At 35.7% G+C, this 17,185-nt stretch overlaps 1 protein-coding gene across 1 annotated transcript; it reads left to right on the top strand.

Moving 5' to 3' along the window:
* The first annotated feature begins 8,826 nt into the window (after nt 1–8,826).
* Nucleotides 8,827–10,200, top strand: LOC131061472 (carbon catabolite repressor protein 4 homolog 1-like). The gene is made up of 3 exons (XM_057995171.2): nt 8,827–8,931; nt 9,127–9,984; nt 10,117–10,200. The coding sequence occupies exons 1-3, from the start codon at nt 8,827–8,829 to the stop codon at nt 10,198–10,200; spliced, it is 1,047 nt and encodes a 348-aa protein (XP_057851154.2).
* Nucleotides 10,201–17,185: the final 6,985 nt, after the last annotated feature.

Genomic DNA, 17,185 nt, shown 5'->3' on the forward strand with positions numbered 1-17,185 from the left:
ATACCTTCTTTCAACAACGTAATACCTCCATCACAATCTAACACGTCTAATATGAACTCTTCGACTGAAGCGACCATTAACAATCTTGCACAAACTGTCTCTTCTTTACAGCAACAAATTGCCTCCATGAATCAAGCTAAGTTTAGTGTGCCCACATTTGATGTTGCGAGCCCACTTTCTCTTGACATTGTTCGAGCTATCCCCCCTAAACATGTTGAAATCCCGCAATTGGAGCTTTATAATGGTAAGGGTGATCCTCTAACACATGTTAAGACCTTTCAAACAATATGTACTGATTTTGCTTATGACCAAAGGTTGCTTGCAAAACTGTTTACTAGAACATTAAGAGATAAAGCCCTACAATGGTATTACTCGTTGCCTTCTTATTCTATTACTTCTTTCGAACAACTTGCAAATGCTTTTATTCAACAATTTCAAAACAATATAAGTCCTAAAGTTACTTTGATTGATTTAATGCATTGTAAACAAGGTGTTAAAGAAAGAGTGACTGATTTCATTAGTAGATATAAGCATTTGTATGCTCAGATTTCTTTTCTAGTACCTGACAATGATATTCAAAGAATCTTTATTTCTAATTTACAAAAAGATATTAGAGAAAAACTTCTGTTTTCTGAGTTTACTTCTTTCCAACAGTTGTGCGCAACTCTTCACAATTATCAACTGACTGTGAGTCAAATGGAACAAGCAAATCCTATGGCTCCGAGTGATAAGGGTGATAGTAGTCAACAACCATTTGGGAAGTTTAAACCGAACAGAGAGGTCATTAAGTTCAATGAAAACATCATCAACAACAATGTGAATGCAACATCAGGTGTGCCTCCTATTTCTAAGTTTTTCAAGAAAGAAAGAAAGTTTACTCCTTTGAATGAATCATTGCATAGTATTATGAATAAGTTATTGGAACAAAATGTGCTTACTCTCCCTCCTATAAGGCAAATAGATCCTGCAAAGATTAATTCACCCTATTTTGATAACAAATCTTTTTGTCAATTTCATCGTCAACCTGGGCATGATACTGAAAAATGTTTTGCTTTAAAGGGTAAAATTCAAGATTTGATTGATAATAATACTATCTCTATTTCTGGTGTGAATGATAAAGGCAACACATCTGTAGCTCCTCCTAACCAAAATCTTAAGATTTTTACTGATCCATTACCTTCTCATACCTCTAATGTGATTGATACTAATGATTCTTCTGTCTCACCTGATGATCTTGTGTCTATGACTCCGAATGTGATTAACTTTGTAGAGCAGCAGAAAATCCCTAAAGAACCTTCCATCACATTTGATTCCAGTGAAACTATCAGGGCACCTGATGGTCCTTTATATATAGTTGCAAAAGTCAAGAATACATCTTGTCGTGGAGTGCTTATTGATCCTTCTTGCATGGTTAATATCATTACTGAAGAATTTCTTTTTACTTTGCAATTGAATCAAGTGATCTATGACGAAACAAATGTGGTTGTGAAACTATTTGATGCATTTTCTTCTCCTGCAATTGGTTCTATTACATTACCTATTGAGGTCTATAACAAACCCCTTGATGTGGACTTTGCTATTATTCCATCATCCGAACAATTTCGTGTGAAGCTAGGCTATCCTTGGCTATCTTCCATGAAAGCTATTGCTTCTCCTATTCACAAGTGTTTGAAATTTCCCCATAATGGTGAAATTGTTACTATCAATCATAGCCTCTTTAAACCAGCTGAAAGAACTTCTAGTGTTCCTATTGATTATTTTTGGCCTAAACAATTCCAATCCCTTCCACCGCGGAGTGATCATCTTTTCAAATCTTATCAAAAGTGGAAAAAAGATATGATCTTATCTCTAAGTGAACCTAGAACACCCAAACTTGATATTCCTATCATTCTTGAGAAGGAAGTTCTTCCTTTGAAAGATAAAACTAATGTCTTTCCTCAAGAAGATTCCCAACCCATCCCCATGAATGTGACTACGTCTATGACTAATAAATTTTCTAAAGGTATACCTATACCTCCTCGTCATGATGGACTTGGTCTCCTTCCTAAACCAGATATTCCTCCTTTATATGGAGCAGTTCCTCCTCCTTCCTCTTATAGAGAGAAGAGACCTTCCTCTTCTCCTATTGTTCAACCTAAGAGACCACAACCTAAACACCCAAGTGATAAGGATGAGAACATTCCTCCTCCTCACTCTTCTCAACTTCCTACTAAGACTAGACGAAATTGTTTTGCACGTGAACGTCGACGAAAGCGTCATCTTAGAGCTCAGGCAGCTGCTTCTCAAACTTTGCAATCCCCAAAAACACCTTCAGCTAGTATTATTCCATTTTCTCCTCAGCCGAAAATTGAGCCAAAATCTCCTAAACATAAGATGCATGATGGTCTTGATCTTGTGCGAGTTAAAGATCCTATTTTTATAAATCTTGATGATGATATAGATGAAAATGTTATTCATGATGAAAATGTTACTCCTCTTTCTTCTGATAGTGAATATGAATATGTTGATGTTGATAACCATTTATCTAACGCATTTTCTAAAGCACTTATCCTAGCTCCTAGACAAGAACAACGTGGCTTGGAACATGAACATAGCCCTTGTTTGGATCTTGTGATAGCTCCATCTGTTGTGCTGGATGTTCCTCCTCTAGCGTGTTTCCTACCTTCCCGAAATATTGATCAGCAAGATCGGGGGGTAGATGACGTGCTAGACTAGTTTCATTAGCATAGCAGACTCTCTCCTCCTCTCTTGATCTCTTTTGTTACTTCTTCTATGTGTTATTCTCATTCTTCTATTTGTTGTCCTTAGTGTTGTCTACTTGAGGACGATGCAAAGCATTGAGATCTCTTTTGGTCTCTCTCATGTTGACTCAAAAGACACATGTGTTCCCTTCTTCTAGGTGACCTTCCTTGATTGGGGAATGAAGAACAATTATGCATACATACATATGATATACATGAATTATCATACAACATACTGACCCCGAGGAAAGCGAAGTCACCTTGTGCTTTGTGTTTTGTGTCTATTATCCTTGGGCTTATCTCACACTTGGGGGCTAAATCCTTGTGATAACGTGCTCCTTTCCCTTCTCATTTCTTATATGTATCACTACCTTAAAGAAATCACCCCCGATAAGGCATGTGCGATCGCTTTAACGTAGGGGGGCATACACCCCGTTCATATCTCTTCAAGATACTTGAAAATTTCTTGGCGAACTTAGCTTTGCCTTGAAAATTTTTGGTATTTTTCTTGCATGACTCATAGTGAGGGAACCTTACTACTGACAGTCATGGTTCTCCCTCGTGATCTTCCCTTTTACTTTGTCAATCGAAATCGTAAGATCCTTAGTCCACTGGGGGCTTGGCGTATCTTGCCTCCTTGACGTGGTGAAAGTTTTCGATGTTGTTTCCTTGTACTTTACCGGAAGTATGGGCATACGCTTATACTCCCACTAAAGTGGGGGCTAAATGTAGCGTCCTAAAATTGCGACACTTGCAATTTCGACTGCATTTGGGTCTTCACAATGGCGGTGCAACGTTGAACCTGAATGGAGACCCCGAAACCTGTTTACGACATCAAAAACTGCATATTTCTGCACCTTGGCCTGATCCTTCCTTGCACCCTGCTGTCCTAGGAGGTGGGACCATGGCGCCCAGCGCCCTGCTGTCCCTGGCCCTATTTTGGGCCCGGTCTCTTGTTGGGCATCGGGTCTTTAAGTTTGCAATTCGGAAAATAATACTTCTAGGTCGGCCTAAGGTCGGAAAAATCAATCTCTCAACCCTAATTGACAAGTATATAAACTACTTTTCCTCTCCTAGAAAGGGAGGAAGAAAATAAGCAAGAGCAAGGTGCGAAAGCAACATTCGAACATTCAAACATTCAAGCATTCAATTATTCCTTCAAGCAATTGAGTATTCTAAGTCTCAATTCAAGGCTAGGTGTTGCATTCAAGACAAGGATTCAATCATTGAAGAGGAAATCACTTACAACATACAAAATACAACATTCATTACACCTTCGCATGTAAGAATAAAAACATTCTTACAACAACGTATCAGTACTTGTTTACATTACAAACATTTACATTTACAGCATTCTCATTTCTTGGTTAATTCCAAAACTGGGGTTTGACCTAAAGGCAAACCCCTAATCCCTAATCCCCCAATCGTCCTCTCTTTTCTGTGTGTAGGTTGCAGGTACGCGGCTATAATTGAAGATCTGGAATCCTTGTGCAGAGATGAACAGATCACCCTTCGTTTCGCGGATTTTTTGGAGGACCGTGTGCACTCCGGGCGCCATCGTCCCGTCAACTTTCGCTCAAATTTGCAAAACAGCATCGTCTCGATGTTTTACTGCTAATTTCAGGTCCGTAGCTTCATCCTGTGTTCCTATCTCCGTTTATAAGTGAATCTTTCTTACTTTACATGCATTCCTAGTTCGATCATTCTATCTACATTCTTTACAAAAGAGGGTATCCTTGATGTCTTAACCCTTGAAACTCATTTAGAATCCAATCTTGCATTGTGTGAGATTGGATCTTGTGGGTTTCAACCCCTCTTTTGAATGTAAAGTCTCTCCTAAGTGAAAACCGTCAACCCTAGTGACCCTCCTTTCTCTCTCCTTGGAGTGGAGTGGGGGGAACAACTAGGGTTCAATTTTTCCGCTTTACAATGAGTTAATTAGAACATGAAAAATGAATGATTATTAAATTGATTTGGAAATAATATCCTAGCCTAAAACTACATGAATTGATGTTTTCCCTTAGTAGATTCAATAAATTAGAAAGTGTTATTTTGATAAAGAAAAAGAATTTGATCTATATGAAAATCACTTGTTACATTATCATTTTAATTAGATAGAAAAACAAATATTACATTTTATTGTGACGATTTTTTCATGTTTTATTTTAATAAAAATTAGTGTTGTATTTACACTCAGTGCACAACAAACCAATATGAATTAAATAAATTAATGTGATAAGTATAGGTATGTGTGCCACCCTTAATTCTCTCGTGAAGTAATGTGATAAGTGTAGGTATGTGTGCCACCCTTAATTCTCCAGTGCAATCTTCAGGAAGGCCATGCTCTTCCAATGGTGCCTGCACATGCCTACATTAATTTTGTTTTAGACAAATAATGCATCTCCATCTACAAAATGAGGGTCTAAGACTATATATATGGGGGGACTGCATATTTCTGGGGGACTTTTTTGTTTTATCTTTTTTCATATAATTCATAGCAACAATTTCAAAAAAAGAAAAAGAAGAAGAAACAGGAAATGAGGTTGGCCTGGTTCGATCGTGGGATTTGGAAAGACTTGTGCAGTAGAAGGGTCGGATCCTTAATTTGTGTTGTACCAGGAAAGACGTAGGTTCCTCTATCAAAGAAATAAGTTCCTTATAATGTTTTCTTAATTGATAGATGTAATTTCTAGAGATTATTTGACAAAAAAAAGAGAAACCATCTTTAGAAGGCTTTGGATGGTTGTCCATACTCTATTCCATTACTCCCAAGATGTTGGAAAAAGATTGATGCCCATAGTTATCATCACCAATGCAGTTTTACCATACCTCTGTTACAATATTATTGCGAACCCATACCTTGCACAATATCAACCAAGGCTTCTATTATTACCAATACTCAATGTTCCTCGACCCGCTATCTGTCCATATTCATATTAGAGAAAGTTAAATAGTTTAAATAAAATAAAATTCATGGTAATATAGTCTTCAAAGTTGTAAGAATAGGTTAAAATAAAAATCTATACGTAGGAGTGTTGTAAAAAGCTAAGTGGGTTTTTAATGTGGAAAAACATTTATTGTTAAAGTTGAAAAACTTTAAACATAAGATTGAAAAACTTAAATAAAAGAAATATTGAAAAACTTCTTGTTCAAAACTGTAAGACAGTTAAAAATAAATAAAATTATAAGAACATGTCAAATATGTTTGATTCTAAGTTACTGGTCCAAGTTTTATATTCTAGCACGCAAATCTACTCGCTATCTGTCCATACTCAAATTAGAGCAAGTTAAATAGTTTATAATCTTAAAAGTTGTAAGAATATGTTAAAATAAAAATCTGTAGGTAAGAGTGTTGTAAAAAGCTAAGTGGATTTTTTATGTGGAAAAACATATATACTTTAAACATAAGATTGAAAAACTTAAATAAACGAAATATTGAAAAACTTCTTGTTTAAAACTGTAAGACAGTTAAAAATAAATAAAATTCTAAGAACATGTAAAATATGTTTGATTCTAAGTTACTGGTCCAGGTTTTATATTCTAGCACGCAAATTTGGTTTGTGGGTCCGGACAAAATTTTCTTTTCCTTTAGATTTGTGAATTGGATTCGTGTGTGTATATATATATACACACACAAAGATAAATTTAAAGAAATATACAAAATTATAAAACTATATATATATATATATATATACACACACACACACACACAAAGATAAATTTAAAGAAATATACAAAATTATAAAACTAAATATATTTGATACTATAATACTTCATCATTGAACAATGCCAAATGTGAATTGATATTTCAGAATTAAATTGGAATATAAAACAATGCAAAATGGCAGAAGGAAAACAACAAAGGACAGTTGTAATGACTGGGGCAAACCTTGGGTGAACCCTAGGACAAACCTGAACCTAGTTTAGGTGCAGGGACCAAAACCAACAAACTCGGTAACTGAGGTTTGATTAGAAAGAAAACTATAAGAACATTTCTGGGTAAGAATGTCCTAATCATCTAAACAGACTTCAATGTAAAAACAATCAAAACTAATAGAACATGTCAAATACACTTGATTAAAAAAGAATAAAAAATTATATCAGTAGAATGTTGGAACAAATTTAAAAAACTAAAAAATTTCTACAAAGCAAAATTTTCCCCACAAACTTATTGTCCCCACAACAAATACAAATGTTATGTTGATCCTTTCAAACAAACCACTTCTTTTGTGGAGGACTCAAAGGTGGAAATGTTGGAGTACCTTCATCAGCAGGTTGATTCTTATGTAACTGGCAGTGGGAATTTGAGTACAAGTAGTAGGTTCCAGACCACAGTTAAACTTATTGGGGATGCGCTGCAAGGCTTCGTGAAGTCTAAAAGAAGCATGTTTAGGCATGTTTCAAGCAAACTGCTTTATGGGTATGCGAATGACAAAAAAATTGAAGAATTTGTGCAAGAGCTTGAAAGAACAGGGTCATGGCTTGCAGGGAAGAGGGAAAACGAAAGGATTTCGGCAAGCAACCATAGGAAATGGACATTGAAATTATGGTGAAATGGACATCGAAATTATGGTTCATAGAAAAGAATTAAAGTAAATATTTGAAAAATGTTGATTTACGGAGTGTATCCAAAATCGATAAAAACCCCACAACACATTTTCCACAAAATGAGAGTTCTTCTGAAAGTAGCACTTACCTGCACATCTAACGCACATTCCGTTTGATTAGCAGCAGCAGGGTAAGCAACCTAAAACTGGTTCAAGCAAACACGGAAAATAAATTTGACCCAAATCTCCAGAGCTTCCTTTGTTACCTCTTTTGATTGAGCAAATGAAAACAAACAAATGAATATTATAGCTCACTGCCACAAACCCAAAAGAAGGGTGAAACGTAGCCATTAATGCGAATAAACGACATTCAATGTTCTCACACATTAAACAACTCCTCACATGTTGTATTGTACGGCCTTTTGCAGTGCATTTTTTGGCCATAAAAATGTGTAATGCGGATAAGCGACAGAAAACCCGTTAGAGCAAGGGCACAATTTTTTTTAAAAGCAATTAAAATATCAAACAAACATGCAACCACCTCGCAACTGGCATACCCTCACCGAAAATGCTCACCGCAAAACTAATTTTCCATTTCCGAAAAAAAAAAAGCTCCGACAATTTTCCGGGCATAAATGCCCCAACTAAAGCCTATCGGCTTAAAAAAAAGATGGAAAACATGAGCAGAAAACTAACATAGATGGGGTTTTACGCTAACAGTTTATTCATAACTTTCAAATAAACAATTACCTCCGTGCTCTCACTGCTTTGCTTCCCCCTCCTCTCTTCCCTCACGTCACAGCTGAACAAAAATATTGGAGAGGATTAAAAAATTACAAAGGGAAGCCAAGTTTAAACTGCGCGGGATGTTGACGCGGGAAACAGGGGTAGTCAAAGTCTACGGAAAGCAGTGAAACGGAAACAGGAACGGAATCCTTTTCAAAACTGAAACGGGAAGGGACTACAGTGGTAAGAGTGGGTTAAGAACAGCTTAAGTTATGTTATGTTATTTTGGTTCTAGGACAGATTTTTCTTACAGCGTGATAGTGACGTGTTAGTCAATGGTTCTATCGAATCAATCATTCAAGAGTCAAAGCTTAGAGTGTCCATCAACATAGCAACATGACTATCACAGATCAATTAATCATGGACTAGTAAGTCCGATGAACTTGAACAGAAGATCAGTTCATTCCAGGCTAAACCATGTGAATTTTGCTTCTCAATATTCCACTGGATTTCGCCAAAGAAAAGCAGTGCTATTTCGTTGGGGAAAATTTCAAGGAAAAAATTGTTACAGGAGAAAAGGTGCAAATGTCATCAGGATAAGTAACAACATAGAAACAGAGCATCCTAGTAGAACGACGTGACTGTTCATTATGAATGGTACGTATACCAGTGAAATGACGTGACTGTTAATTTGAAGGATGGTGAATGTACACAAACATATGAAAGGCAAACAAAACCAAAAACATGCTCAACACTGAAAACAAAAACAGAAACAAAAGCCATTGGTACTACAATCTATCGAATAAGCCACCATGCAAGAAACCAGAGCCAAAGAAGCAAGTGAATCCAGCAACGAGAGTCAAGAATCAAGCAGCGAAAGCCAAGAATCTACAAATCCTCCTCCACAGCGCAGGCTTGTGAGCCTCAAAACAGAACAAACTATGAAAGGACCAAAATTCACAGTTTTGACATACAACATTCTGGCAGACAAGTGGAGCGAATCGGACAGCAAACACAAAGCCTGCCCAGCGGCTGCACTGAAATAGAATAACCGAAAACACAAGTTGGTCTCTGAAATCATTGCATACAATGCCGATATAATTTGTCTGCAGGAAGTGGAGGAAGAACATTACAAAAAAGACTTTTTGAACCAATTACAAAATCACGGATACGATGGCCGTTATTTGGTAAAACCTTCAGGGAACCCTAAAGAAGGCTGCGCCACCTTTTTTCTACGTGAAAGGTTTTCTTGCATGGAGGAAATCAAAGTGGTTTATGGGAACCAGGAATTCTGCAATTTGGTGGCGGAGAAACTTTATTTAACGGGATATGATCCGCAGTCTTATGATCCCAAGTCTCATTCGAAGCCTTCACAGAAAACACTCAAACGATTCCGCGCTAATAACATAGCATTGATTATTTTGTTGAGTTTTGATTCGAATCTGATTTGTGTGGCCAATACCCATGTGTTGCCTAATAAAGTTCGACCAGATGTGAAGATGTGGCAAGCTTATTGTCTGCTACACAAATTAGAAGAAATTTCAATGGAGAAAGGGAATGATGATATGCCCATGGTGATCTGTGGTGACTTCAATTCTTTTCCCAGAAGCGCAGCCCACTGTTTACTGGTGGGCAATGAAATTGATCAGAATCACACACATCTTGAGGCTGGTACAAAGTATAGGTTTGATGCAAACAAGTTAAAGAGGAGATCCATTGAATTTTCTAGTGCTTATTCTGCTTATTTTGAGCAAGGAGTTTCAGATTGTGGTGATGAAAATGATGATGTGATGAAGCGTTGGATGAATCCGGAAACCAAAGAGCCTGTGTTTACTCATTATGCATCTGATTTTCAGGAGACTTTAGATTATGTATTTTATACCCACAACAATTTAGAGGTGGAAAAATTATTAGAGGTTGTGGATTGGGATACTGTGTCTCAGGCGAAGGAAAAATACATTCCTTCTAGTGTATGGCCTTCAGATCACATGCTTCTGCTTGCACAATTCTCTTGTATTATTGACAAAGAAAATATGAGCAAAAGGAAAAGGGATTCTTATGATTCTGAATCTATTATAAAAAATTTAATAATTGAATCAAAGGGAAAAGAAAAAGAAATACATCATAGTGGATGGGATTCTGCGGACACAGATCTTGTTGATGAAAGGAAAAAATCTGATGATTGAGATCCTCCTCCTTCCCCCTCATTATTCCATTAATTGTGCAAAGACTTTGTATTTGTTTATTTATTGTATTGTGACTCTAAAATTGTGATATTATAACACCCATCTTTTTAAGAATATGCACAATACGAGGATATAAATGTGTACCTCTTTAACTTACTACAATTTCAATAATCCAAACAAGAATGTTCTAGTTTGTTTTTTTAAAGAAGTTTTATAAAGTCATTTTATCTAAGATCCAGGATTTGAATTAATAAATTATCCTTATGATATTAAGGATTGGTAACGAAAGGTTTGGATGTTCCATATTGATTGAACACTCCCACCTCAACCACATAAAAACTCTTAAGGAGGAGGGTGCCCTTGTAGAACTTCCATCCTTAGTTTCTCTCAAGGAAGCTTAATGGCTATCTTAATGACAATAAGGACAAGCAATAAATATATGTATATTCGTGTAAAACCAATCAATCCTTTTAAATTTTAAACTTTCAATTAATCATTATGAATGGTATATCAGTGGAATGATGTGACTATTTTAAAAGTTATAGGATTGTGATTGTACACAAGTGTATAAAAGGCAATGAAAACAAATATGCTCAACACTAGAAAGAAAAAGAGAAATAAAAACTATTGATACAACTATCTACCCAATAAGTCGCCATGAAAGAAGCGACTGAATCCACTCGCAAAAGCCAAGATTCTATAGACAAGAAAATCGAAATAGAAAAAGGAAAAGCCAAATTGGAGAGCACAACAAAATGTGGAGATGACACAGAGCGATCTCCAATACCAACTTTGGGAAATCCCTTGTAGCCGCAGGCTTTTGAGCCTCACAACAGAACAAACTGTGAGAGGATCAAAATTCACGGTTCTTGTCGACATGTGGGCCAAAATAGGAAAAAACAAAGCTTGCCCAGTGCATGTACTGAAATGGAATTACCGTAGAGATAAGTTGGTCTTTGAAATCATTTAAATAAATAAATAATAGTGAAGTTTTCCTTTTAGTTTAATCTTTAGATCTACTTGCTAATTCTCCTCTCCTCTAAGTTCTTTGTTACTTAAGTATTTAGGAATTGATGTAGAGACTATACCAAGTGTCACATTAGTTTTTATTTGTTATTTTGAGCTAGAACCACATTAGGTTGTCCATTACAAAGACTTCTCTCTAGTTTTGCATAGGCAATTAATGTGTGTTAGAGATGTGTTTGAGTTGCAATAACTTATTTTTTAGGCTTTACGAAGCTTAATAAAGAGAGGACAAGAAATAAATAACATAAATATTTAGTATGCAAAAAATTAAATTGAAGTTAAGGAAGGAAATGAGTTAGGAAGGAGAAGGGAAAGACGATCAATGATGTAGGGTTGTAAGGTGAAAGGAAGGTGGTGTTATAAAAATAAATATTTGAAAAGTAAATATTATAATATTATTTATTTTGGTTTATGTAATTTTATGAAATGTCACTTTCAAATAATTTGATATGACTACTATTATAAGAATTAAACTTGTTGAGGTGGTTTTGGAACTCCTTGTAGGAAAGTGATGATGGAAAACTACAAAGATAAAACTAGAATAGAGAGAATAAATTGAAATCTGTTGGTTAACATATTTATCACCTAACTCTATATTCTCACACCCACAAAGGTGACAAATGTAACCACAATTGAACCAGTCTGAACAAACTATCTACTAACTAATTCTCTACTTATTTTACAAGGCGACAGCTACCTTCAGATGATATTCAATGAATAGGAATTAACTGAAATGCTTCTAACCAGAAAGCTTTGAAAAGGCATGCATAAAATACAAACACTTTTTAGATTTTTCAAGATTTTGAATTAATTAGATCGCCACAAAATATCATTCACAGAAAATATCTTTGCAGCATCAGAAAACTGAAGCCATTCACCACCTCAAATATAAATTCATTCACTGATAACCATTCAAAAGAATAGAAAGCATCCACACATCATAATTCAAAGATTACAAATATCTGAAGCCACCAACAAATTTTCTATATTCAAAATAGTAAACAAAAAGATACTTAAAGAAGATTTTGCTCTTTAGAGTAAAACAAAGTTTTCCCAAAAGATCCTTAAAGATCTACTAATCTACTTATTTATAACTATTACCCCCTGAGTCTTCTCTGTTTTTAAAAAATAGTTTCTTAAAGATAACGGATTTGAAAACAACCATTAAAACATGTTTTAAAGAAAACAAAAATCACTTGGCAAACCCTATTCATAAACTACTAATATCATACTCATTCCTCTTCATCAAGCACTGGGTTCTATCCTAGAATTTGATGGTCAATCATGTATCTCTTCATTTCTTCTTCAATTAGCACCCCTAGGACTTCGTTAAATTTATATTTATCAAATATAGTTGCCCGGACATAGTCACTCATGTCTTGAAGAGCATCATCCTACAAATGTTCGACATCTAGCTGGATTAAGGGACCTTTCTTAGCCTTAAGCACCATCTTATTGAACGTGATTATCCGGGTTCCTTCCTGCTACAAGCTCACCCTATAAGCATTGTTCATGATTTTCATCTTGCTCTACAATCTTATCTATTATGTTGACGACCTTCCTATATTCACTAAAATTAGTTTGTGCTTTCCATGCAAAAGACCATAACTATTAGACTATGTCCTCCTACTCCTTCTCTAGCCAATTCAAATCTGGGTTATGAAACGGTAGCTCGTCGTCATAAAGCAAAACCATTATGATACGGACAAATCATGACAACTTCCTCTTTTTAGCTAACTTTAATGTTTTCTGCAAAAATGGCAGCATCAAATGTAATAACGCATGTCGCCACCTTTTCTGAGTCCTTATTTGCTCAAATGTCATTAATGACGATACTTTGTAAATCTCCTCTTGATTTGCTTCCTAGAAGTAGTGCATGACATGGCAATTGATGCGGCAGGAAGTAGTTATCCTTCTAGCCTGACAGGCTCATTTAATTTTGGTGGCATTCGAGTAATGATACTATCTTTCCTCTACTCATGTAGCCACCCAAGCAGGTTACAAAAATAACCTAAGGTTACATCACTAAATGTCCTTGCTTTGAAATCGAAGATGTCCCTTAAAGTTTTGAAAAACCTCAGCCTTAATCACCGTATAAAGATGTTGGAGGGGTCGGAAGATCATATAAGCTTGCAATCCTCGAACTTGTTTCAAAGGGAAACACAAGTCCAATTTTTTGATGGCGCTGACTTCCTGCATACTCCTGTAAGCCAGTTGAGTGGTTGGGTAGTTCTAAAAGTGAAGAATCATGTGACATAGGTTAAGAAACTCGGACATTCTGTGATAGGGGAAGGAAAAGAGGGGAATCAATAAAGATTTACGCCTTACCGAAAATTTTAAAATTTATGGGTAACAAAATCAAAGAAAATAAATTGAGTATAGAATATTATTAGGTGTTTAGTGATAAATGGGCATGAAATGACTTGCCAAACAATTTTGGCATTTGTAATAACTTGAAAATTGCATATAAAGAAATCATCTCTAGGTTTATATCATTGGTATGTATTGTTCAATGATTATGATAATACATTTGTAGGTGTGTCACTAAAATTTAATAGGTTTAGTTTTGTAACTCCTCTACAATCACTTTTACTTTAATTGATCTATTAAAGCTTGATTACAACTCAAGGAATTCTAAATCTCAATCCTTGAACATGGAAAGCCTAATGGTGCGTCTTAGTATTGTCATCATTTTTCTTTTTTGGCATATATCAATAGAAAGAAAAATTGAGATAGGATCACACCTTATATTAAACTAAAAGGTCAAAAGTATGATATGCAACATTAGATGACATAGAAGGGCATTGTGGTAGTTTCTCTCGATCAAATAATTGGAGTTAACTAAATAAGAGAATTCTAGTAACCTCTATATATAACATTTACCAAGTGATCCTTGATGTAATGAGGATTCTAATGAAGACTATAAAATAACACTTTATTTATGCATAATTACTACACTTAATTAAGTGAAACTTAGCTCAATATTGTTGGAGTAAATATAATTTACTTAGAAGCTTAAGTTTACTTATGCATTTATCATTTTATAGGTGCATGGGTATTTGCACTCAGGTGGTTGCCAATAATTGTCAATAGCTATTTCCTGCCAACATTTAGTTAATTGTGCCATTAGTTGGCAAGTGGTTATATACCTAACATCATCTCTATTGGTTCTCACCTTGCTCGCCTTTTCTTTATAAGTAGGCATGTATTGTGTATATTTCATATCATCTCAATATCATTTACATTATCTGGTGAAATATTTTCTCTTGTGAAGGTTTATAGTTATTTGCAGGTCTTGGGTAGATTGAATATTCCAACAAATGCAAGTTAATATTGTAGACACCTAAAATTGTCCAGTCTAATTAAATAAATATTTTTATTTATTTAATTATTTTAACCTAATTCATCTATTAATTAAATAAATCTTTATTTATTTAATTAATTCATTTATCCTCTGCTAGCCTTATTTTTCATTTGAATAAATACATTTATTTATTTAAATTATCCTTTTCCTAAATTAAATAAATCTTTTATTTACTTAATTGATCCCTATTCTTCTATTAATTAAATGAATCTTTATTTATTTAATTAATTCATTAGCCTTTTCTACCCATGACACATGTCATTCATCTCTTAATTCCTACACTACCTACCCCTTTCATTATTTTATTATTTTCTTTACCTACCCTCTAATCATAGCCGACCTCCTTTTACACCTCTCAATCTTATCCCTCCATTTCATATTGTGTCTTCTATATAAGGAGATGCTTCCTTCATTATTAAACCCTAACTACCTAGCTAATGAATCAAGCTAACTACTACTTGGCATATGAGATTCTACTTGCAACCACATTCCGTTCTTTGTTGAGCTCTTGTGCATACATAAAATCTGAGAGCAAATATATCAAGCAAGATCAATGGAGATAGGAAGAATGGAGATTCAAACCCTATTGGACATGTGATGGTATAATCTTTGTGATTTCATTTGATTTGCATTGTCTTAGGTAATCTTCATATGTTATGGTGGATCTTTGTTGTTATTAGGCTAGGGTTTTTGTGGTTGAATCCATTTAGTCTTCCAACATTATTATTGTTGTATCCATTTCACTATATACATTTTGGCATGCCCGGTGGGACTCTTGTCCCTTTTGCATTTAACATCCTTGTTGTAGATATTGTATTTTGAAGTTGCAGATCTGACATTTTCGACGATATTTTGGTATTTTCACATCTGTGTACTTTCGGATCGCGTTTTTGGTTTTCTGCCACGTTTGCGACATCTTGGATCGCGTCTACATCCTCGACAGTATTTTATTTTTTGCAGATTCCAAAAACCGCGTCTATGTTCCTTAGTCGCGTCTGTGGTGTTTTTAGACGCGTCTGTGTCCAGAAGCCGCGTCTGCGTTCTTAAACTGCGTCTATGTTTCACAGAAGTGCATCTGCGTCAGAGAGCCGCGTCTATGTTTGGGGTAACCGCGTCTGTGTGCATTGATTTCATTTTTGGAGTTTTATTGATTTGGTTTTTAGTCATTCGGTTTTATTTTTAGATCTGGATTATTTTGAGCTAACATTTGCAAATCTAGCTAACGAAATTGGTGCAACTTGTCTTGAAAGCAAAATCGTTTTGTTGAAGGCCCCTATTTTCACAAAGTCTTTTGGATCTAAAATTTACCTAACTTGTGTGCTTGCAGGAAGGGGTGATCATTTGAAACAATCCAAACTACTAATAAATCTTTGTTGCAGGTCCTTAGCAAGGGTTTTTAGATTTTTATTGTGTGCCTTGTTTTTCATAGATTAGCAAACACTTCAATTGGTGCACTAAAATTGAACCATTGTCTTTTGTGTCTTGAGCAATAGGCTCTTTTTGTTTAAATCTTTAGAGGGCATGTCTTCTCGTGTGGTCATTAGGACTACTAGTGAGGAGAGAACGACCCAAGTGGTAGCAAAAGAAAAGCCATCTTCTTCCAAACCACTATAAATAACTGTATTCATGGTGAAAACTATGGATAACGTGTGCTGATTAGTTCATACCAACACTGTGTCTCCCCATAAACCCGTTTGATCAAATTTATTTGATCAGTTGTAGGGCGTAACCCCTATCGGTTGGGAGCCTTCTATATTTACAGAGCTGAAAGTGCCACATGTATGGCCACACGAGCGGATGCCCTTACTAGCACCTTTTTGTTTTAGAAGCCCAAATCCTTCTAGTTGTTGGGGCAGGAGGTCGGACCTCTGGTAGCAACCCACACACATACGGTTCTTAGTAGAGATACAAAGTTCGCCACGGGGAGTTTTCGTGGGGACTGATGCTTGGCTGACCCAAGAAGTGAGTGCCGAGGGTGGAGCCAGTGAGGTCAAGCATCTAAGTATCCGCTCTGAATAGTGTAGCCTTGGGGGTAAAACCCCATGTGGGATCAACAACTATTATCTTGGCCAGCCATAAGAATTGCGCTTGACTTATTTTAAAAATTCAAACATTCAAGACCAAACAGCGAAACCTTGTGTCTTTTGTGTCTTCAAGTGTATGCAAAACAATTTTACATCAAACAACACACTTTTCTTTGAGTCATTTTGTCTAGACACTTGCAAACATTAAGTCCTCATCAACACTGTGTCCTCTCGTCACGAAAAATAGTCAAACATTCAAATTTGGTCACAAAATAACTTCATAGATTGGAAAAGATTGCACAAATTTTGCAGAAACGCGTCTGTGTCTGATATAACCGCGTCTGTGTTGTATAGCCACGTCTGTGAAGGGCAGCAACACGTCTGTGTTCTCAGTATCAACATTGCATTTACAAAGTCTCATAATCGCGTTTGGGTTAAGCAGAACCACATCTGTGTCAGGAAATCGCGTTTGTGTAGTATACAGGCATGTCTGTGTCCAGAATTGAAAAACTTTTACAGTCTAGCAAACAAACACAGTCAGTTTTGAAATTATTGAGCTTCCTAGGTATCT

The sequence above is a fragment of the Cryptomeria japonica genome, chromosome 8 (assembly GCF_030272615.1).
Source record: "Cryptomeria japonica chromosome 8, Sugi_1.0, whole genome shotgun sequence".
Lineage (NCBI taxonomy): Eukaryota > Viridiplantae > Streptophyta > Pinopsida > Cupressales > Cupressaceae > Cryptomeria > Cryptomeria japonica.

Coding starts and splice junctions, on each gene's coding strand:
- LOC131061472 (XM_057995171.2), top strand. CDS start 8,827: ATGCAAGAAACCAGAGCCAAAGAAGCAAGTGAATCCAGCAACGAGAGT. Junction 8,932..9,126: donor CTCCTCCACAGCGCAGGCTT/GTGAGCCTCAAA, acceptor ATTTGTCTGCAG/GAAGTGGAGGAAGAACATTA. Junction 9,985..10,116: donor AAAAATACATTCCTTCTAGT/GTATGGCCTTCA, acceptor ATTGAATCAAAG/GGAAAAGAAAAAGAAATACA.